This window comes from Dermacentor andersoni, chromosome 1 (genome assembly GCF_023375885.2).
Source record: "Dermacentor andersoni chromosome 1, qqDerAnde1_hic_scaffold, whole genome shotgun sequence".
Classification (NCBI taxonomy): domain Eukaryota; kingdom Metazoa; phylum Arthropoda; class Arachnida; order Ixodida; family Ixodidae; genus Dermacentor; species Dermacentor andersoni.
In genome coordinates this window covers 155,396,270-155,418,730 of record NC_092814.1, presented here as the reverse complement: position 1 = coordinate 155,418,730, position 22,461 = coordinate 155,396,270, and the positions used below count along the sequence as shown (strand labels likewise).

The window sequence follows — 22,461 nt, the reverse complement described above, 5'->3', positions numbered from 1 at the left end:
AAAGTCCGTCCTGGAGGTGATGTACGTAGACCTCCGACAACAGGATAACAGAAGGTGGACGTCTGCCATAATCACCGCTAAAATGCTACAGCAAAGGTCCCACAACACTCAAGATGGTCAACAAGCAGCACTGAGCTCCCTAGACATCAACGACCAAAGCCAAAGTCAACTACACAACATGTATTTCGCAAATTTAACAAAACATAGCTAACCAATTCACTAATCGAACTACAGTATAACCCTAATATAACAAATGATCTGACAAAATTACATAATAATGCTTCTTTCAATGAGTGTCTTCCTACTATAATAAAACCGAAAAAGCAGGGTCCAACATAGCATCATATATATCGAAGCAAATTTCTATTTGCACGTGGCTCAAAATATATAATCTGGTAGCAACAATGCCAAATACAGTCACAGACTGATTTTTCAAACACCTGCCTTTTCTTCCGACCGGCAACATTATTCAAACTTCCTACCTGCACCACCACTTAGCCCTACAACCAATCTATAACAGCAACTGAAATTTCAGATGCAGCGTGGTTTGCCACACATTTTTTCTAACATTATTCATGCACGATACTGCAAACATAGTGGTCATGAACAAAATTGCTAACTCCCGACAAAGCAGGACTGGTTAGGCCTAGCAACATTGGCACTATGGTTGCGACAAAAATTTGCCGATGGCAGGAGAAGTGGCTGGTAATAAGCCATTGCGGGAAGCTCGCTGCCAATATTGACACGTGTACTTGTTTATCTTTCTCGGGTGGCCGCATTTCAGCGTCTCACAAATGTTATCGCTCAGTGCAGAACACGCCTGCCTGTATCGGAAGTTTCTTGAATGTTATCGATGGCTCTATCCACTGCCTGTTGTCACTGAACCTTGTGTAATCTGATCGCATGTATGTGTGACACGAATTGTGTAGAACTTTCTGGAAGACACGCGGGCACCATCGATTATGTTTGTACCGGTAAACCTCATCAGCGATCGAGCGTGAGATCTTACGCACTGGCTAGACTGACAGCCATGGTAGTGGGGCTAGGGCCAGTGTGCAGCCTCCTCTGGGTCTAAAAGATTGGTCAGCACTTGCACTCAGCACACACCAATCACATGGTTGCATATTAGCGACGGTAAACAGCATGTGTATGCAGATAATTGTTGTTCCCATGCCATGTATTGGCATAGCAAATTACCAATAGGTCAGCAAAATTCACAGAAGACCCTTTGCTGGCATACTGGAGGCATTGCACTTGCATATTTTTCGCACAGACTGATCACAAATTTTTTTCTCCATTATTAGTGTGCATGCTTACTACGAATACTGGATATAATGAAAGTATTTTTGTGCCACTGTATAATGAGGTCTGACTGTGTATAAAAAGTTACTATTTGATTTATATTCATGTACTATGTACTCGCACACCTTAACATGAAATGATTTCTTTAAAGCCACCTGCCTCACACCAAGCAGAGCAAGCAACTCATCAGCCTCCACAGTGTCGTACTTACAGGGTCTTCTATGGTGAGCTTGTGCAAATCATGTGACCCCTCCTCTTGGGTACTGCCATCACCCAACTGTGCAATGTCCTTGTCATTGGTGACACTTAAGATGACTGGCCGCCACAACGCCCTGTCAATGTCAAGGCAAAGCAGATCATTGAAGAAGTGGCCCACCAAGGACTCTTCTTCCTCCTGGTCTTGGACGCCTCCAAAAAAGTAAGCCCGGTTGCCTTGTGGTTGGCCAGCTACTGACATGCCACTCCGAGGACTTGGCCGGCAGCCTGACTGCTTCACTGTGGACCATTTCCATTTGCCGGAGCTGCGCGCTATGCATGAAGAGCGCATTTTACATCAACCTGCAAAGCCGTTTCTCAATCCAAAGCCGTTTCTCAATCCTTGATGCCTAAATTTCTAAGCCCAAATTGTATTCATCTTAAAAGAAAAATCTATCAACATTGTAGGGGGATAGAATCCTCTTGGTCCAGCTGTTGCTGCTGCTCAGCTTTGCCTGCTGGAGCCCTCACTTAACTCACTCAGAAGTGAATTGTTCATAAAAAAAAAAAAAAAAGGAACAGATTTAGGCTGCAGCAGTTATACTGAAAAAGGAAGCGATTGTGGGAAATGTCAATCCTAATGATATTAATAAGTTTTCCAAGAGTTCATAAATAATGCTTTTTCATGATTTTTTTTACGTATTGTTTTTTTGAGTGCTTCCAGCCCATTTTATCCATAAATTCAACTACGATAAGGAGTATGGTGGATACACGGTACTTCAAGCAACTCATTTATGGATGCATTTTGAAACATCATACCAAGCTCTAACATCAACTATTTCTATTTCATGCCATGCTTGATAATCTGCACTTTACTAAGATGCTTCCCCCAAAGTATATCAAATACTCTGTGCTATAGCTGTTCTGAAGTGGCATCTCAAACAGCATACATGTTAGAGATTACTAACATTTAAAGCAACTTTTCCTTTCAAATGCTTTCTCCTCAAAGTCAGAAAACAGAAGAAAATGCTGTCAAATGCTTCTCCTACATAAAGGACTAACCTCATCTGTGCCATAGACCAACGAAGTTCTTCCACCTATTTTAGTATCTCAGGACCTATTTAATACTTTCACAATTTTTGACCCTGGTAAAAGCAGCGGCAAAGAGGTTAATGAAGACAATGTGCAGTTGGCTGCCCTGAACATAGAAAGCAGCATAAGGGAGTGAAAGAATAAAGGTGGTGAGAGAGAAAGCACTGAAATTCACAGTATGTGTACATTCTGTTCAATGGGACTAAACACAAAATATACATTAAAGTTCTTCAACACACCTTGCATGTTGACATCAACGAGGGAAATAAGGAGGTGCACAACACAAGACCTTCCAGGCATGCTGTCCAATATTGCAGCAAACTCCTAACGCCTAAAAAGTCAGGCACTAGGCACGGAGCTTGCAGTAATGTCCCAGTGCCCTAATCACATAGAAAAATGCATCCCAATCTGATAGCAACTGCAAATACAGTTTTTCGGAAGTGGACAAAGTAAACAATATACTGACACTATCTTTAACCTACCTAAACATCAAAATAAATTTCATAAGCAAGAACATTTTACAAGAAGACAGCTTCAGGCAATGCATACGACAAAAACACAATGTGCTATTACAAGACAAGTATGAGACAACCAATGTCCAGAGAACCATGATCACTAATTTTTGGTGGCTACAGGTCTAATAATATTACGCAGTATTCTAGCGCAAAACCATGGAGACAGAAAAGAAGAATACAGGATGAGCACTAAATTCAACAGGTTGTTTATTGGAAGTGGGCACAAATACCGTATTTACTCACATAATGAAGACACCTCTTTTTTTGAAAAACTGAAGCAAAGTGTGGGGGTTCGTTAATATGCAGGATAAATTATATCGGAACATTATGAAAGAGCAAAAATTGAAAAATTAAGACGGTAATGACTAAAAAAATGTGTTGCATAACTTAGCCTAGTAGCAAATACACACATGCACTATTTGTAAATAGTGAAAGCCTTTTGTAAACAGTGACAGCTTTCCAGTAGTCAGTCTCCAAAAGGCACAATGTGTTTGATTTGTAGTACGGTGCTAGTCGTGCTGCTTTCACCAGTAGTGCATGCGCACTTGGTCAACACCGAAATGCCTTCCAATAGCGCTGTTACGACGCTCCACTGCATCTCCACAGTGTTATATATTAAAAAAACCGGCTGTACAACTGTAATTATGGCCGATCACCCACAGCAAAATGCAAGACAGGCAGAAAAGCGAGCAACAGACAGCAGTCGCAGAACAGTCACCCCCTTTCAAAGTTAAAAAAAAAAAAAAAAGTCACGCAGATCCCAAGCACTGTAGGAATCGGTGTAAGTGAAGCTTTGCTCAGCTGGCAATACAAAACAGTGCATTACAACAGAAACATGCAGCAGATTTTGGCGACGAATACGTCTTGCAACAGTCATCAACTATGATGCCTTGCACTGTACCTTGCAGAGCAAAGTTAAGTTTTATTCAAGGACAATATTCTCAAGCAAGAACTTTCAGTGATACCATAACCTTTGAGAGATTTCACATGACCTGGCACAGGACAGATCAAAGTAGACAGCTGGAAGTGTTCCTGGCACTGTGCAAAGATAACATGCTTGACACAGTGCCAGAAACTCTATAAGCCAGAGTATTCACACTTTCCAGCACCTCTAGTTGGCTCAGCAGAAGTTTAACGTGACAGGGATAGAGGCGACTGAAGGGTCAAGGAAATGTGTGTCTCGTGAAGCAAGTGGCTTACGAGTCTTTAGTACCACTCAGCCCATTCCTTGGACCTTCTAGAGAAAGGCAATGGTGTCTCAACGAACATGAGGCTGCATTTAACGCTGACCATATTATATGTGGCGGAATTAAGGAGACCACGACCACCGTCGTTCATGTTCAGTCTGTTTGTTTGAAAATAACAAGTGCAGTAAAAAGCTCACATATAGGATAAACCTTGAAGTTTGTGACCGAACCAGTGCCGTAAAAATCAGTGAATTTTGCCATGTTTTCTAATATCTCTGTAATGTTCAAGAATAGGCACACAGCAGTTAGCCGAACCACAGTGCCGGTCAGGTATGAATAAAGCTAGATGTGGCAGTCATGTTGCTACCTAAAATATTGCGCGCTAATACACTCTAACCTATAATAACTGTCATGTCCACTCATGATAGGAGGCATGTCTCACTCTGTCACTGTAGTTATGCAATGTTTTTTTGAAATCCTAAAAAAAATCAGGGGCCGAATTCACAAAGCTTTTCGATTGTAAGTGCTGTTTACTACTGGACGGCAGCCTTTGCTAATAATACATATGACGTCATGGCTGGCTGGTATCTGCTCATATGAACAGTTCTAGTGTAAGCACTTTTCGTGAATACGTGAGCAGTTTAGTAGTGTCAAGTAAGAGGATGGGTGCAAGATGATCAGCCATGAAAGCACAGGCTGACTCGGCCGTCATCAAATTTTGTGAAAAGGTTATGCTTTAGGTTCTAATTTCTTTTACCAATTTTTTTCCCACCTGAACTGCATATTTCTGAAGTAACAGCACTCTTCTTCAGCCGAATTCGCCGAGATATGAACTCTTTTTTGATAGTGTATCACAATAAACTCGCAAAAGAGTAACTGTGAAGTAGAAACACTGGATGCGGCACAACATTGGAAACACCAACCAAAATGGCCAGAGAAAAGCATTCTTTGTTGAAATACTCACTGTACACAACCGTTTCATCACTCACATTCTCCAAATCCTCAGCTTCATTGCACTTTCTTTATTTTTTAACCGGTAAATTCTCCATGACTTTTGTATTGTGCTACAAGGAATATGAGAATATTTTTTGCCCGTCGATCGTTTGTCGCCATTCCAAAAAGTGCTGAAAGCTAAGGAAATCGCATAAGATGGGAATTCATCACCGCTGCACTCTACAGCTTTGGAGAAAATATGCGCGATGGTGCTAACGTATCTGAAAAGTGCGAATATGGTGATGTGTCTGGTGCCAAGTCATGCGAGACGTCGCGAGAGTGATTGTATCCCTAATAGCGACAGCTTCTACATGGGGAGATAGCCAACGGCAACAACATTGACAACACATCAAATCACGGGGAGGTAGACAACAAAAGCTTTGCTTTAAAAATAGGGCGAGAGTACAGCTCACCGATTTACTTGCTTCTAGCTGCATAATTGTCTAGGTGTCGTATTGATTGCCTGTCGCATGGCACCGCAGTGGGAAGCATTCATTTTTATGCCGAAAGCATAATTTAATTATGGGGTTTTACGTGCCAAAACCACTTTCTGATTATGAGGCACGCCGTAGTGGAGGACTCCGGAAATTTCGACCACCTGGGGTTCTTTACCGTGCACCTAAATCTAAGCACATGGGTGTTTTCGCATTTCGCCCCCCATCGAAATGCGGCCGCCGTGGCCAGGATTCGATCCCGCGACCTCGTGCTCAGCAGCCCAATGCCGAAAGCACAGCAGCCCAATGCCGAAAGCATGGCTTTCAATGACATGTGCTATTGTCATCAGTCGCAGTAAGTGAACTAAGAAACTAGAGTACAGCCGTTCGTTCAGGAGACTGCATGGGAACAAAGTTGGGGGTGCGATTATTATCAGGAGAAAAAAAAAAAGACTAATTATGAAAAGCATGAAAAGCAAAGTTTGGGGTGCATTTATTATGCAAGTGCACTTATTGTGCAAATACAGTATATGCCTATACAGTATATAGCCATCTATTGCTATCAAAAAAAGAATTATCTTTCCTGAACGTGGCCTAGCGTTGCAAGCCATCCTTGCTTTGAGCAATGTCTTTCTGTACATACATTTGTGTCCATTTCCAATAAACGACCTGATTAAATTAGCACTCACTCTATGTCCTTCCTCTCTGCCTCTGCAGTTTTGTACTGTAAACCAACGAAAATGTCACATCAACGAGGCCAAACCTCTATTTACCAAGTCGGATAATAGTTGTATAACCATAAAAACTCATGCCTTTTTTTCAGAAGCTAGAAAGGAGAAAGAATCGCAACATATGTCATCAGACAACAAATGTTTGTGTTGGCACCCTCTTTTACAAGTAGTTTAATTCTCAGAGCCACTGATGTGTTGCTCACTCATGTATTGTCAGTGCCTTTTATAACCATGGCTTCCACTATGCAATTCTCTGACAACAGTGCAACAAAGGTCATACAAGGTAAAGAATTTGGCAAGTTGGCATGTGGCGACACAAATAAGCCAGTGACACAAACATGGACATAAATGTGAAAAAGCGTCTTATCTTTGCCTTTGTGTCTTTTATAGCTTTTATTTATGTGAAGTACCCTTGCAACAACTGCCATCTGAAAGTTCTAAAAATAACTCAATTTTGCACTTTTATTTTTGTCAGATGTGACAAGGGGTTAAAATGCCTACATTACAATGCATTTTACTATCATGGCTGCTTATGCTTTGTTGTATGCAGCACTTTTATGAATTGTTTATATTTTTATATCTGCACGCTGAGGGAAACATCTAAACAGCTGACAGAAAGGTGGTTTCGTTTCAGGGTGTCTACCCAGTTGACATTTCCAAATTCCCCAAGTTTTCCAGGTTTTCACTGAGTGCCTTTGCAATATTCTCTGAGTGACACAGAACTTTATGTCAAGACAAGCTGACACCATGTTACCCGATGCTGTCACTCTCTAGTAAGCATGTTAAAAAAATCCAGTTTCCAGTTTGAATCCAGTTTGAATAGTAAGGAGTAATGTTTATTTTATTCAGAAAGAAAACAGAAGGAAGGGGTTAGTAAGATGCACCCCGCATAAAATATCTTTAAAAGAAAATGGTGAAGCCCATAGCAAACCGAGTCGAACATTTTTAAATACGAATAAAAAGAAATGCTTACAGAAGCAAATATTTTCGAATATGAGCTATTTATATCAACTGATAGCAAGCTCATTGGTATGAGGCCCAAACTTTTTCACAAGTGAGATTCTCTCTGAGCAGCTGAAAAGTCAACCTCAACTGTCCCAACATACTCTCAGCCTGTGCACCACGCTGCAGTGTTGCGCTTCACTGCTTTAAAGAGTTTATTTTGGTTTGGATGAGGGACACCTGCATCTCTGCGTGTCAGCCAACACTTTGCTTTTTGAGCTCAAGCTCCTTCAAAAAAGCGGCGGTACACGGCACCGAACAGCAAGAAACTTAATAGCAAACGCCGAAGCAACTTCGCCTAGCGTTGCCGCGGTGGTGGCTACGGCTGCCAGCGGATCTGCGTGCGAGAGCGCCGGTTCAAGGCGCTGAAATAACCAAAATGACAGCAGTGGCGGCTTTGTTTAATGCCGTTTCGGACCTGCGGTCACGGCAAAACGTCCGGAAAATTGGACGGCAAAGGGTTCTTGGGTCCGAAATTTTAGTCCTTATACATTGACTCCATAGGGTACGTGGTGGTGCCGCAAAGCCATCCGAATTATCGGGCATGTCCCCAAAAATCAGGCGTCCGAAAAGTCGGTCATTGACTGTACACTGGCAACTCCTCCAGCCGACGACACGGCGTCAAAGATGATTAGTTACGATTCCTCTGTTATTTGAGCCAGCATTCCTTTCATTTCCTTTCAATAAAACCGTAGCTAATTTTCCCTGACAGGAGCACAAATTCCCCGAGTTTTCCCTGAGTATTGCCAGACTATTCAAAATCCCTGAGAATTCTCGGCTTTCCCGGTTTTCCCAGCTGGTAGACACCCTGCGTTTACTGCTGAGGCTGTATTGTGGTGCAAGTCCTTCGGCAGAAAATAGGAGGAGGAATGGACAGGCAAACACCACATACTGCTTTCAATACACATACACAAGTCCCATATACAAACTAAATCGCCCGCTGCGAACTCTATTTCAACTATGCTTTTGTTTGCCGTAAAAGCACAGCTGTCACAGTCACACACTTAAAGGGACTGACAACCAATTTTCATGGTACCCATTTTTTCTTTTAGTGCAATGGAAGGCTTACCGGTCAGTGAGTCTTATCATGAAGTGGTAATGCGGAAAATGCAGTAGTTTATTTATAAGAATTTTTCTACCTACAGCGGGGATGTAGTCATTCACTAGAAGAACGCTGAAAACAGCGATAGGTGAGCATGATAGCGATTATATGCCGGCATTGGTGAGAGGCAAACGACAAGTGGGCTGTGGCTGTGAGAAAGTATTATTTTGTTTATCAGGCCTATGTTCCTGCGACTCATATTTTTCGAAGTATTAGATTATTTTACAATAATAGCTACATGTTTTCGTGGTTTCCTGTCTAACGGCTTTAGTCATTAAAAGGCCCCTTCAGCAGGTCACATAGGAAATTTTGGTTATATGCTGGAAGTTGTTACGTGCCCTCTTGGAAGTGTTCTACCACAAGAATTTTTCAAATTGGTTCGCTAATAGCCGAGATAGAAATAATTAAGTGCCGCAAACCCATGATTTCAGGAGGCGAGTGCCCCCGCCAACAAGGACACTCTTTCTGCTTGCCCCGTCTAGCCTTCGCAAGCGAAATTCCTTCCCTGCGTTCTCGCATACTGGAGCTGGAGGATCGCATGATGCATACATCACGGGCCCCACCTTCTTTTGTTTTCCTCATGCTTTTTTTGCTGCACAGCGTGCAGCGCAGCGCACGATTTTGCGCACTGTACACAAGAACACCCGATTAGCGGCATAAGTCAATGCTACACAAACATCGAGGCAGACGCAAGTGGATCACAGAGCATGATCGCACATTGAAATACGGTAGAAAATTACATAGTTTCGCTCTCAGCACGCACGACTGGGAACAAGCAGACGAAATGGAAGCCTATATTTCTTGCGACTATGGGCGACGTCCCATCATAAACATGTACGTAGGTGCACATCGTGATATACGTCATACCCTCGTCTTGGAGCGTGGCACCCACAAGGAGAAGGGCAAACGGTGTTTAGTTTCAAAATTTCAGCTCTTTCCACGGCACGTAGTGATGTCATTCTTAGCAGACACGAATGTGAGCACGCATTGTATGCATTGCGCTTGTCAGCTAAAAATGGCCAGACCTAGTGAGGGACCCTTTAAACCATCAAGAGTGTTTTTTAGCCAAGCAATGTTAATTTCTCAAAAGCAAAATGATGCTTTACATGTGATACGCAGTTCAGCGCGTTGTCATAGCCCCGCATGTGCTAATATTGAAGTGCTGGCACCCATGTACACCATAACTAGTTGATGGCATATTGTGTCTCACAGGGAAACCACACAATTCTGGGTACTCACTCGCAAACTCAGGTGCATACAACAACATGTGTGCTGCCATGCTTTGTGGGGCACGAGTGCCGCTCGTTAGCGTGAACTTTCTTTACTTCATAATATGCATAGAATAAAGATGCAACCATTTAATGATAGATGAACTGCAGTTTTAAGTAATAAGTATGCTGTACTTAATAACAGCCGACTCATGCACAGTAACCTCATACACTACATTCGAAGTACCAAGATTTCCCCGCCAGGCCATGCCACTTACTGATTCTTCAGACTTTCTTTGCCAATTTAAAATTCTAATTCCTATTAAATTGCAAACAGCATGATGGATTTTATCACTATAAACCATGGTCATTTCATTTCCCTCAACACCTCACAACACATTCTGGCCAGTTGTCAGCCCTTTAAGGTGAAGCAATTTTGGCAGATACACTTACTGGCAAATGCATTTGGCAATGAGCATCATACATTTCACCCTGTAGGCTGAAAATGTGGCAAACACTTGAGGAATCACTTAATCTGCCAATATGAGGGGCTTTTAGCACTCACTATCGGCCTGGAGAAGGAACATGTCTGTGTGAGCCTTTCCCTCATCCAAGTCCTTTTTGACTTTTTCACGTGAATAGCCACCATAAAGAAGAACTTTTCCTTCAGCCACTGGCAACAGCTGGCAGCCAGAACGCGGTGAAGGCCCAGAGTTGCTGCACTCCACTTTGGTCCACGCTCGCAGATCCAAGTTGAACAGGTACACATCGTTGAAGTAGCGGTAGTCCCTGCCAACAAGAGCCAAAAGTGTGGGCTCCCTGCCAACTAACACACAGTTCGCAAAGCAACTGTGGCAGCTTTTCTAAGAAAAAGCAAATTAACAAAAATGAAGTGTCCCTTCAGTATAATGAAGTACAGGGTGCTCTGTAATAGATAAAACTTCCATAATAAATGTCGCCAGCAAGCAGACCAAATCTGTAACTCATTCTTTGCTAAATCTCTAGCAAGGCTTGCATTTACTTGACTGGTAATTTTCTGATTTGGTTAAGGCTTGTTGTTGAGCTAGTTAGTTTTGAATCACGGTGTCTCTCAGTGAAAAAAAAAAACATCAAGGAAAAGTTTGAGAACAATGTGACTGTGTGCATTGCCATCTTGTCAAACTTCCCTTCATTTAGCAGTGGTCCACAGGGTGTTGAATTGGAAATCACTTCAGTCTGGTTCAGGTTACATTCAGACATTGTGGTCTGGTTTGGGTTCAAACTGGCTTAAACCGGTTCATTACGATTCATAAGAGTTACCTAAAATTAATGTATTTAACAATTCTTATCAACCACTTTTATAATGCACGTAACAACGTTTAACACGTTCACTATGACGTGAGTAACGTCCGTCATTCCCAGTATGCGGTTGTACCGGGCTTTCCTGCAGTGCACAAGTGACATCTTTGCTAGAAATCAACAAAGACAAGACATTCTTGTTGCTTCTGATTTGACGCATCATGGAGCCATCTCCCTGCACGTCGAGGAACTTTGAAAGCAGCACACTACTTGGCAGACTCACTAATAGGTCATGACGCACCACAGGAATATGACAATTCACCCACTAGTGGGTAACCAAGCATAGAAATCGGGACTCCAAAAAGTGCTGTTGCAGTGAACATGTTAAATGAAAGAGCAACATTTATGTTTATCAGCACAAAATGATTAATTGCTATCAAAATCAAAATGTTCATTCTTAATATACTATTATAGCACCTGCACATGAAGCCTATTTCTTTTTAATTTGAACATATTTTTTAACCATCTGCCACAGATGTACTGATTATGCACTTTCATCTTGCACACATAAGGAGGACAAAAAATTCACAACAAATCACTGCTATCAGACAACTCCACAAATAAATTCCACTAATCAGCATTTTAATTACTGAGTGAAACTAATGCGACTTCAAGCCAGTCATTCTTGAATGCTACTTTGTTTTGTAAGACATTATTGGCTTCGAGCTGCTCCATTGGCAATACCAGCGCTGCCACCGGCGTGAGGTTCTTGGGAAGATCACTAGACAACAGCTAGCTGTGTCTGATGCAGGAAGAGCAAGCTGGAAACAAATTTGCCTGGACACTCGCTGGAAAAAATGCTTAACTAAAGGTAAAAACAGCATTCCCTTGTCGGTGTACTGTGCTGTAGAAAATTGGCTACACAACATTGTATAGCATCTAGAAATTTAAACTTTTTGTCGACATAAAGCACACAGAAAGCTTTTGTGACACAAATATTTCACATTAGAAGCTGAAATCCTAAGGTGTAAGTCGGCTTATGGAATAGAATCTAAACTAAGTTATTTGCTCACAAAATGTGTATCTAATGTAAGCACATGTACTGACTACTGCCATGATGAAATAATTCAAATATATGTGCCTGCAATCTCAAAAATAAAGAAAAATAGTTTAATCTTTGCACTGCCAGTCAAAACATGACAGTTGCACATTGCTGCACCTGGCCTCACAGATGGAAAAGTGCTGTGCAGATACCACGGCTGCCACGAGGTGTCGACACAAGCCGTCTCGCTTTCAACCTGTTGGTGGGCCCCCAGCGAGACATTACTCCCTTGCACCCTTTTGCAGTCTCCCGAGTAGCTTTCAGCAGACTAGTGTAAATTAAAGTAAGACACTGATCGGTCCAATAACTGCGTCTAACATCAGAAGATTAGAAAAATTTTTGAGGCACAAGATTCGTGAGGCGACGTAATTTAATAGTGATGTCATTTTATAATTACTTATAAGTGTTTCAGGGACCCTTTAAAGGGACACTAAAGTGAAACAATAAATCAGTTTAGACTAATGAAGCATTGTTTGAGAACCCTGCAGGCAGTCATTTAAAAAAAAAAAAAAGAATAGTTTGATTATTAGATGAGAAAATGAAGGTCCAAGTATCAGTATTTGAATTTTGCGCCGAAACCCCAGCGCCGGTACGTCAGCGTGACATCAGGGATTCCAAAGTATGTTTTCGCATTTGGGCTGCGTTGGCTGAATAAAGGTTTTCAAAACTTGCCATGTTTAATATTTGGTTCCTTTAGGACACAATGTAGTCCATCTGTACCGCTATATATAATTAGTAGGCCCTAGAAGATGCCATCAAAATCCAAGACGTCACAGCCCCCAGGTGCGGGAACTTCAGTGGGCGTCGCCACCCGTATTTCGTTCTTGCGCTTTTTCTGGCTTACCAAACGTTTTATCGTTGTAAGAGTGGTGTTTTCGGTGTTGTACAACGGTCATTTACTGATGCAGGAGAAATCATTTTTCACTTTAGTGTCCCTTTAAGGGTTCATACTCCTTGTGTCACAGTAGCACATCCATTCTGGGGGAATGGCCAAGAATGGGCACATACCCAGTGGCTTAAGTTGTTTATATACAGTCGATACCGGATATACTGAACTCAAAGGCAACCACAACAAAGTTCGGTATATTGATAATTTGAAATATAAAATATGTATGCCTATCTGAAGCTTATCTGAAACTTCCACAAGTCTCGGACAGTGCTTTGGGATTGTGAAAAGTGGGAATTGATTGATTCACCAATTTCCCAAGGACGTGTTGAACCCACAAAAGACGACTTTTTTTTCCCATTCTTTTTTCTTATGTTTTTCACACTAATGTTGCAAGTCACTTGTGCAGCTTAGTGGGTTTTGATTGCAATATTAACCTTAAAAGCTTGCGTCGCTCGGCTGCGAGACCACAATGCGCCTTGCATGGGTCGAAGTGCTTTTTACAGTGTTTTTATTTAGGATAAGGTAGAAACGGACATAGTGTGGAAGTGCCACCATCAGTGCACTTGTACTGCAAATCACGCGTAAGCATGATCGGCATCGTTTACGCTACAATGTGCCATTAAACAGTTGATTGTAATATGTCGGCAACAAGTTGACCAGGCAGAATTGAATACAATTGAATTCTGGGGTTTTGCGTGCCAAAACAACGATTTGGTTATGAGGCACACCGTAGTGGGCGACTCTGGATTAATTCTGACCACCAGGGGATCTTTAACATGCCGCCAATGCACGCAACACAGGTACTTTTGCATTTCCTCCCCATCGAAATGTGTCCGCCATGGCTGGGATTTGATCCTGTGGCCTTGTGCCTAGCAGCACAACACCATAGCTGCTAAGCCACCACAGTGGGTTCGACTGCTGTGCTGGGTTTCAGAACAGACTTTCCGTTGAAACCAGTTGTCCTCGCTACTTGACCATCCCAAGTCGGCCCATTTAATTCTTGCATGCCGCGGGCGCCTTGAGGTCCCTTTGTTCTCAGCCCTTACACTGCGTCAGTGACTGCTGACACTATATGCAGACGCTTAGATTTGAAAGTGGCTTTCAGCTTGCAAAACATCTCAATTCACAATCATGTGTAACCTGGCGAGCCCGAATGAAACATGTTCAGCACGGACTTGCGAATCGTACAGTGACGAGTATTTTGCGTCCAGCTGCCGCGATGAGGGGGGTTCTATTCCACGATGTGCGGATATGGCGTGGGGTGGTTTTGTTAAATGTAGACAGTAATGCAAAAATCCGTCAAAGTGAGGATTAGGACCGGATTCATTTTGACTCCTAGCGAAACCCTAGAATGCCATTCGCAAAATGGAAAGCCCCTGTCTATACAAGACAAACCTGGCAGCGTATACATTTTCACTTCGGTATCCCATGCCCGGAGCCACTCAGTGAAATTATTGAGGGTAATTTACGCTTTCGTGTGAAACATGCGTATCGGACCGGGAGGCCTTTCGCATTCTGGAAGCACAGTGGCAATCTTGCTGATAACTAATGGCTGAAGTTTGCATGAGCGATCCACATGTGCCATGACACTGAGGCATGCACCCCGCTCATTTTTTTTTTTTTTTTTTTCGTGGCATTTGCTGTCCTTCAGATTCAATCTGTTGTTTGACAGCATCTGCTAAAACAGTTCTGTTTCAAATTCGTTATGAGAAGTGATCACATTCCCATTAGAAGCACACTTGCAGGGGCACGACGTGGCACAGCGTTCAATATATCGAATGTGGTGGTGAATGGGAGTTCAATACACGCATAGTATATTGCTAGACTTTTGCATGGGATTTCCAAGGGGATGTTACAACTGTTCTAAATGAACAATTCTATATATCTGACGTTGATATACTATGTGGGATTTACTCTATATGAAAGATAAGTTTCTGACAGCTGTATGGGTATTTCAAGAAACCCACATTGAAAAACACAACAAATTAATTTTCAATGTTTCGGCAACTGCCCTTTATATCAAGAATTCTTGATGAAGGCCGATCTCTAACCGAAACGTGAAAAATCAATTTGTTGTGTTTTTCAACGTGGATTCCAAAGTTGTCTATATATATCTATAGATTTATTCAGCGAGAAAACAACGAATGCCAGACCCACGAAAAGAGCCAAAGAAAGCTTTACCTTAAACAGTTTTAAGAAAATCTAACATTAGGGAGTTTTAGAATAGGGGCCCCAAACGTTTTGGGGCCCCAAAGAAATAGCGTCGAAGCCACTGCGCATGCGCACGACGCAAACTGCGTTTGGGTTTTGCGTTGGGAACGCTATTTCACCGATTTAGCGGGAGCCCAAATAGCGTCCCCAAAAGCTTTGCGTCGGCAAACATGGCGGCACCCATCGAAGCGACGGCTCTAACCTAGCACAAAACTGGGTTCGATTCGCGGTAATGCGTGAAGTTCGCAAGCTAGGAGAAGTGACTGCGGTTATCGCTTTCTCCCAACTAGCGTGTGTTATGAAGATTGACTCATTAGACGCCGCTGATTTTGAATTCGATTGTGGATTTTATGGCTCGTAGGCCTAACACGGCTAAGCTTGTCTGGTGAAGGGTAGTAAAGTTGGTTTGCTCAAAACTAAGCGCAACTAATTATTTGCTGCTTACAGAATAACCTCTAAGTTGTAATTAAATGCAAATACACGCAAGTCAAAATTATTATTCCTATCATAAAATGGTATATTTTATTTAATTATTTCGAATAGCTTTTCTTTGATGCCGTATAGTGGCGCTGTCAGCGCAAGACGCTATCCGCAAACGTAAAACCCTATTCTAAAACTCTTCACTCCTACGTGCCCCAACGCTAACACCCGCAAAGCTGTTTGGGGCCCCAAACTATTGCGGCCCCTATTCTAAAACTCTCTATTTAATGACACCTGAGCGCAATGTTTGACATGGTTTTACTCCTAAAGCAGCAGCCTATATTTGCCGTGACTGCAAAGTCAGGTGTTGCATGCCACATTTCATTCTAGACTAGTAATAAGACAATTGTATTTTCTGCAATTTTGTGCGGTGCATGCGCACATGCACTTGTCCGGAGTGTGCAGCTTGTGATGATAATGCAATTCATTCCTAAAAGTGCATGTGGGTAAGACAGCAGTAGAATTTATCCCGAAGTGATAACATGCTTAAGAAGCACTCGGGCAGATACGATGGTGCTCTATCTGTTAAAATTTCCAGTTGTAATTGATTAAGGGCCAGCCTTTGTGGTAGAAGTAAGCCTACGCTGATGGGAATGCCGCAAGAAGACAGTGCCAGATGGTTCCACTTAGCGATAGCAAGTGAAGGTGCAAGAAGTGCAACGAAGTGTTACAAATAGGGTAATGAGCTTGTTGGCATGGGTTCATGTTGAAAATTCAGCATGGCTTATGGACAAAGACGACTTCATCTTTTGAGACAGAAGTCTTCATCTGTAAGACAGGCTAATTTTCAACATGAAGAGGGCTAATTCTCGAAATGGAGAGAGCTACAAATTTGACGGCGGCAGCAAACCATGCGCTGCCTTTTTTTAAAAAGTCAATCTTTCAATCTCTGATTTAGTCGGGACCACTTGTGTTAGCTTGCGCACCTCTTGCCACCACTAAAATGTGAAAGTATGAGCACATTCACTTCCCAGCTGTATTTGAGGAAAGCTCTTTATAGAAAAGCAGAGCGTTTAGCCGATGTATATTCACCTACATGCTACCCTGAGGGAATTGGGATGAATAGAAAGAAAAGCACTTGGAGAAGGTGGGCAGAAGAATAAAAAGAAATAGTTGAAAAATATTTGCCAACCCTAGGTGTACTGCGGTCGGATATTTTTTTTTTTTTTTTTTTTTTAATGGTTGGGCGGACAGTTAATAACAAACAGTGCATTGTAACAACCAGTCAAGAAGAAATATATTACAATATACAGAGCATCAAGGACCTCGGCTGAACCTACATTTTTTTCACATTGCTCTTTCCCTTTTCTTCAAAAAAAAAGTAGCACGCTTGGCAGCACAAAGCCTTCTGATAGTTTTGCAACGGCCAATGGAATATCATACCACTGAAGCAAAACCTTGCATGTATCCCCACTACCTCACAATCTTTGCTTTTCAGCACAAAATATTAAGAATGCACATAGTACATGTGGTGATATCACTGTGATTTACAGCTATAAAACTAACCTGGTGCTCTCATGAAAGCCACCAAAAAGCAGCAGCTGACGACCCACTTGCACCATGCGATGACCACTACGTGCACTGGGCCCTCTTGGAGCATTCACCTGCTCCCAGCTCCGGCTTGCAACATGGTAGACCCACAGGTCCTTGTAGTGGTAAAACTGGGACTTCGTTGGACTGGCAAACTCTCCCCCAAAGATCCACATCTGGCCCCCTCCTTGAGGCACCATTACAGCCTGAATGTATGGAATGCAGACAGCAACCTCAGATGCACATTAAGTTTTCCTAAGTAGTCTATACATCTATAGAGTTTTTCATTCTCTAGTACGCTGTATGAAATCCAGCAAAGCACAAAAAGAAAGAGGTGTTTCTGAGGCACAGTATATCTGTGCACAATCTGCCATACATGACAATATGAACAAGTATGGGCACAGCAGATGTGTCCTTCATTGTCTGAGGTGAATGTGACCCTGCCTTTTTCTTTTTGTCTCGGAGCTGTGCTGCCTCAACTCTGTACAAGAAAAATGTCGCTTGATGAAGTTGAAGGGGGAGCTAAAATTCATGATGTTTCCTGCACTCAGCAAACATTGCAAGACCAGAAGGACAGGGAGGTAATAAGTAAGCCAAATCCAATCTAACAGCCTACCACACACAGTCAAGGACTGCAAAAAAAATGTGAAGGAGCATACACATACCAATTTGTGAACACATTCAGGCAAAATGTTAGTACTACATGCTTAGCACAACTGTGAGCCTAAGAAGGCTTCACAGAAATGAAGTCTGTGGTTGTTTTCTGGTGTGTTTTGTATAGCGAGATTATTACTTCCTCCTATGCAGCTGTCAATGCATTAGACGTATGGTAGGTGGCAGAGAGTAGATGGTAGAGTGACCACTCCGGAAAGGCGCTGATCCCAGGTTCGATCCCCAGATCAGGACAAATTTTTCTTCAACTGTGAATCTTTTTAAGAAACTCATATCGGTATCCTTTGTAGCTTTGTGCTACAGTCAAGTGGATGACAATTTTCAATTTCATGAATTTGGTTCCACCTTGTGGGCTTCCACAAAGCCAATTTGTAATATTCAATGTCTCCGTGCTGCGAGTTGTCGATTAATTTGGCCTTGCTCTTCGATCTGCTGGCCTGTTGGTTAGCTCAGACGCTAGAGTGACTGCCCTAGAAAGGAGTTGGTCCTGGGTTCGATCCTCGGACCAGTACAAAACTTTTTCAACTGCAAAGCTTTCTTTTTGAGAAACTCATTTCAGTTCTCTCAGTAGTATCGTGCTACAGTTGGGTGGATCATTAATTTCTCCCTTCCATAATTTTAATAAAGTGTCATTCAAAGTCTAGTGTTTAGACTTGTCCACCTTTGTCCTTTTCTCTGATCGTTTTTGCTCCAGGTAAAATATATCAGCCAAGGCAACTGCACCAACTAGGCCAACTTTCTTACTTAGTCTATGAATACACCTATAGAGTTGGTGGAAAAACAAAAACTGAGGGAGAAGCCTAAGAATATGTTCAGCACAGAACACGTGGAAATGGTTCGAAAATGATCTTGGGAACTCAGTTTTGCTACTGCCTTCAATAGCAACCCCAAAAAAAAAAAAAAAAAAGAAAGAAAGAAAAATAGAAAGAAAAATGCAGATCCATCTTGGAATCTATGTGAAGCAAAGCTTTTGTGAAGCGATTATTATAATGTTATAAATTTGCCCACTTTATTCCTGCATATTTGGTGTAAAGGAAACTGGAGTGCATACATGCACTCTCACACACTCATGCTGTGCAATGTGACCCATAAAGCGATCATCTCAAAGTGCTAGTAATTGGCATTGGCACAACAGATGTATGTTAAGGGATCAGGCTGACGTGCTGGGGGACCGACGTTCAATACCACCGACAGACATGTAATAAATCTTTTTTTTTTTTAAGTGTGAGCAACTCAGCAAGACAAGAGCATCCAGCCGTGGTCAGGAAAATCCAAGAGGGTACACAAAGAAAGCTTTGCTTTAATATTGCACACCGTACAGATGGTATTTTAGGCAATTCTGATGAGAAGCGAAGAGATGGCCATCCACTACAGGTGGATGGCCTTGCTCATCCATAGTTGTCAACTGCGCATTTTTTTCACCAATGGTATGAGAGAAGCCAAATCTCCACAGATATTTGAGGAAAGATGTTTGGGAGTTTGTTTTATACCCTGAAAGGTGTCCTCATTCACACTAATGTTGCAGCTGGCCAGCTACTGCAATCTGGATGCATGCATTCACCACTTTAGACAGTGAAGAAGTACTAAGGACATACAGCTTTGCAAGAACAGCCTGATGCTCTAAAGGAACATAAATTCAATACGTCTGATCTCTACCATGATACATGTGAGTCTGACAGGCATGACGGAAAAATTCCTTTGGAAAATCCTGAAAGGTTTGCTTGGAACCATATAAAAGACGACACTATGTGGAAAATTCAAACATGCCATACCTGCCACATAAACAAGGCAATATATGTGCTCTATAAAAACGAGCCAGCAGTATCACAATGATCATCATCATCATATGGCCTATTTTTATGTCCACTGCACAATGAAGGCTCCTCCCAGCAATCTCCAATTACCCCTGTCTTGTGCTAGCTGATTCCAACTTATGCCTGCAAATTTCCTAATTTCATCATTCCACCTTCACAACAATACACTGCGGCATTTAGACTCTGCTGAAATTAAAAAGTAAGTGTAAAAAGAGCTCAGTTGTTTTCTATCATTGATCGTGAATGTACAGGAGTTGTTGCAGAAAAGGCTTGAAAAGAAGATCGCAACATTAGCAACAGGGATGCCTGAGAGTATCAAAGTTCTTGTTGCTTATAATAGCATCACTTTTTACACTTGGAAGCTGGCGGAATGTGTTAATAGAAATGGTATTGGGCTTCGTTTTCCTGCACCATATTGCTCAGAGATAAATGGACAGGTTGAAGCGCATCTGAATTTGAGCCAGTTGGTATGCCGTCATGATAAACTGTGACAAGCATTACCAAACCAAGAGGAATCGTTAGAGATTAAGTAATTCACCTTGATACACATCAATTTCAAGGTGGGTGCAAGTGCACGCTAGAGCAGCAGCAGTAGCAAGAAAGTATTTCTCAAACTATGAAGTCTATGAAGCAGGCACCTGCCTCCTAGCTAACATTGCATTCAATCTCCCAGCAATATGAGTCTGCATAAAAAGGCCAGTTCTGTTGAAAAGCAGTGACAGTTCCACAGTATGGTGAACAAAGCTTTTAAAAAGCACAATCTGAGCTGAGCTGTCCTCCCAATGTTTAGCATGGACAAATGATGCAAGAGAAGAAGGGCATCCAAGGTTCACAGCTGCCATTTCTGGGCAGGTGATAAAAATGTGAAAGCAACAAGACACCTAAATACTGCAAATTATTAGTGATAATCTGGAATGGCTGGGATTACCACAACTGGCAGTGTAATACCATAGCATACCAGGAGGAACAAAAGTGAAACTGTAGGGAGTGCAAGAAGCTTCATGAAAACAACGAAGAGGAAAGTGGAAACTGAAGCTGAGGACAGATGTATGATGCAACAACTTTTGGAATCTTTGCCTGCTGGTAATTTTACACCTCTCTACACCCACCCCAAATTATATACCCTCCAGTTAGCAGCAATGCGTCCTTATTCGTATATAGGAAACCGTGATATACAATGTGCTAGCAAGCTTCAACAATGTATTCCTTGTATTGCATGTTATTTATCACTGCCTGCCCTTTGTTGTTGAATGTTGGCTCAATGCAGACAAAAATGAATACATGTAACTCCTCAACAAGTGAAACTGCTTTGAATTATAGAATATTCAAGTTAATTTAAATATTTAACACTCCCTTTTATTCAAACATCACAAAATTTGAACACCATTTAAAGGGACACTAAAGGCAAATATTAAGTCAACATGGACTGTTAAAATATTATTCCAGAAACCTCACAGCGCTTGTTTCATGCTGTTACAATCGACCTGCGGGGGCTGGCGATCTTTGGAGAAGTGACCTCCGAACCCTTGCCAGCCAACGATGTGCCGCCTCAACAGCCCAACGGCCCCAGCATGTCCAGTGATGGTCGGCAGACCGAGTATTGTTAGTTGATTCACCGTCGCCTTCACGGTTTGCTTGGAGCAAGAGAACTTTTGGAACAGGGTGTTTTGCGGTGCATGGCAGGATTTTCTTCTTTTTTTAAAGGGATTTACCTTTTGCAACAAGCTTACTCACGTTTTCACAACCGCAAGTGAAATCCGTGTCTCGGAGAGTAAAGGGCGAAAACTCCACTGGGGCACAATTTATTTTTGCAATGATTTTGCTGTTGCCGACTTTGCCTGCTTCAGAAACTTCTCCGTGTAGGTTTGCTCAAAGCAAGTACCACTCTGGTGCCCCTTGACCATCAGCAGACTTTCAAGCGTTTTCTCAGACACAGATGAGCAAAACTCAGTTCGAGTTTTGTTCAGAGTGCGAAATATTCTCTCACATTCAGCATTGCTGTGGGGAATGGAGAGAATACCCAGCACAACCATTGAAATTCTGTGGAGCCTGAGCACTCCGTTGACACTTCGAACGCTTCCTAACTGCGACCACTGCACGTCGCACCTTGGCTCATTCAATATGTCGGCTGGAACCTGATACACTTGCAAGTTGGCAAACTCGACTTCAAGTGCGTCGATTGCTTCTTCTTTTGATTTGCCACTCTGCTGAGGTAAGACAGCAGGGAACGCCATAATAAAATGACGTATGCTGTTGAATGAAGCAGTTTCCAGAGCTCGTACTTGACCAACTTCAGCCATCTTGAGATTGACGTTTTCTAGTGGGAATTTGAGGCGAATGTAATTGCATGCTGCCGTTAAGTACAGACGTACAACAGAGAACTACCCTCTCTCAATGCAGCTCAGTGTCTCAACCACAGAGTAGGTTGTGCTGCCAATGACTATGTCAGGGTGTCTACCAAGTTGACATTTCTAAATTCCCTGAGTTTTCCAGGTTTTCCCCGAGTGGCTTCGCAAAATCCCCTGGGTGACAGAGAACTTTGTTTTATGTCAAGGCGGGCTGACACCATGTCACCCGATGCTGTCACTCTCTAGTAAGTACCTTAACAACAAAGAAAAACTACTTAATCCAGTTTTAATAGTAAGGAATAGTGTAAAGAAAACAAAAGGGAGGGATTAGTGGAATGCATAGCAAATAAAATACCTTCGAAAAAAAGGTAAAACC

General features: G+C 42.3%; 1 protein-coding gene across 3 annotated transcripts in view; it reads right to left on the bottom strand.

Moving 5' to 3' along the window:
- The window catches only part of LOC126532566 (kelch domain-containing protein 4), a 52,182-nt gene that overhangs the window by 10,383 nt on the left and 19,338 nt on the right, over positions 1–22,461 (bottom strand). For all 3 annotated transcript variants that reach the window (XM_072287797.1, XM_050180154.3, XM_072287800.1), the window contains 3 exons: positions 17,228–17,457; positions 10,327–10,550; positions 1,514–1,830 (listed from right to left, as the gene is read on the bottom strand). In XM_072287797.1, the coding sequence (XP_072143898.1) occupies positions 1,514–1,830; positions 10,327–10,550; positions 17,228–17,457 (771 nt within the window). The remainder of the gene's footprint in view (positions 1–1,513; positions 1,831–10,326; positions 10,551–17,227; positions 17,458–22,461) is intronic.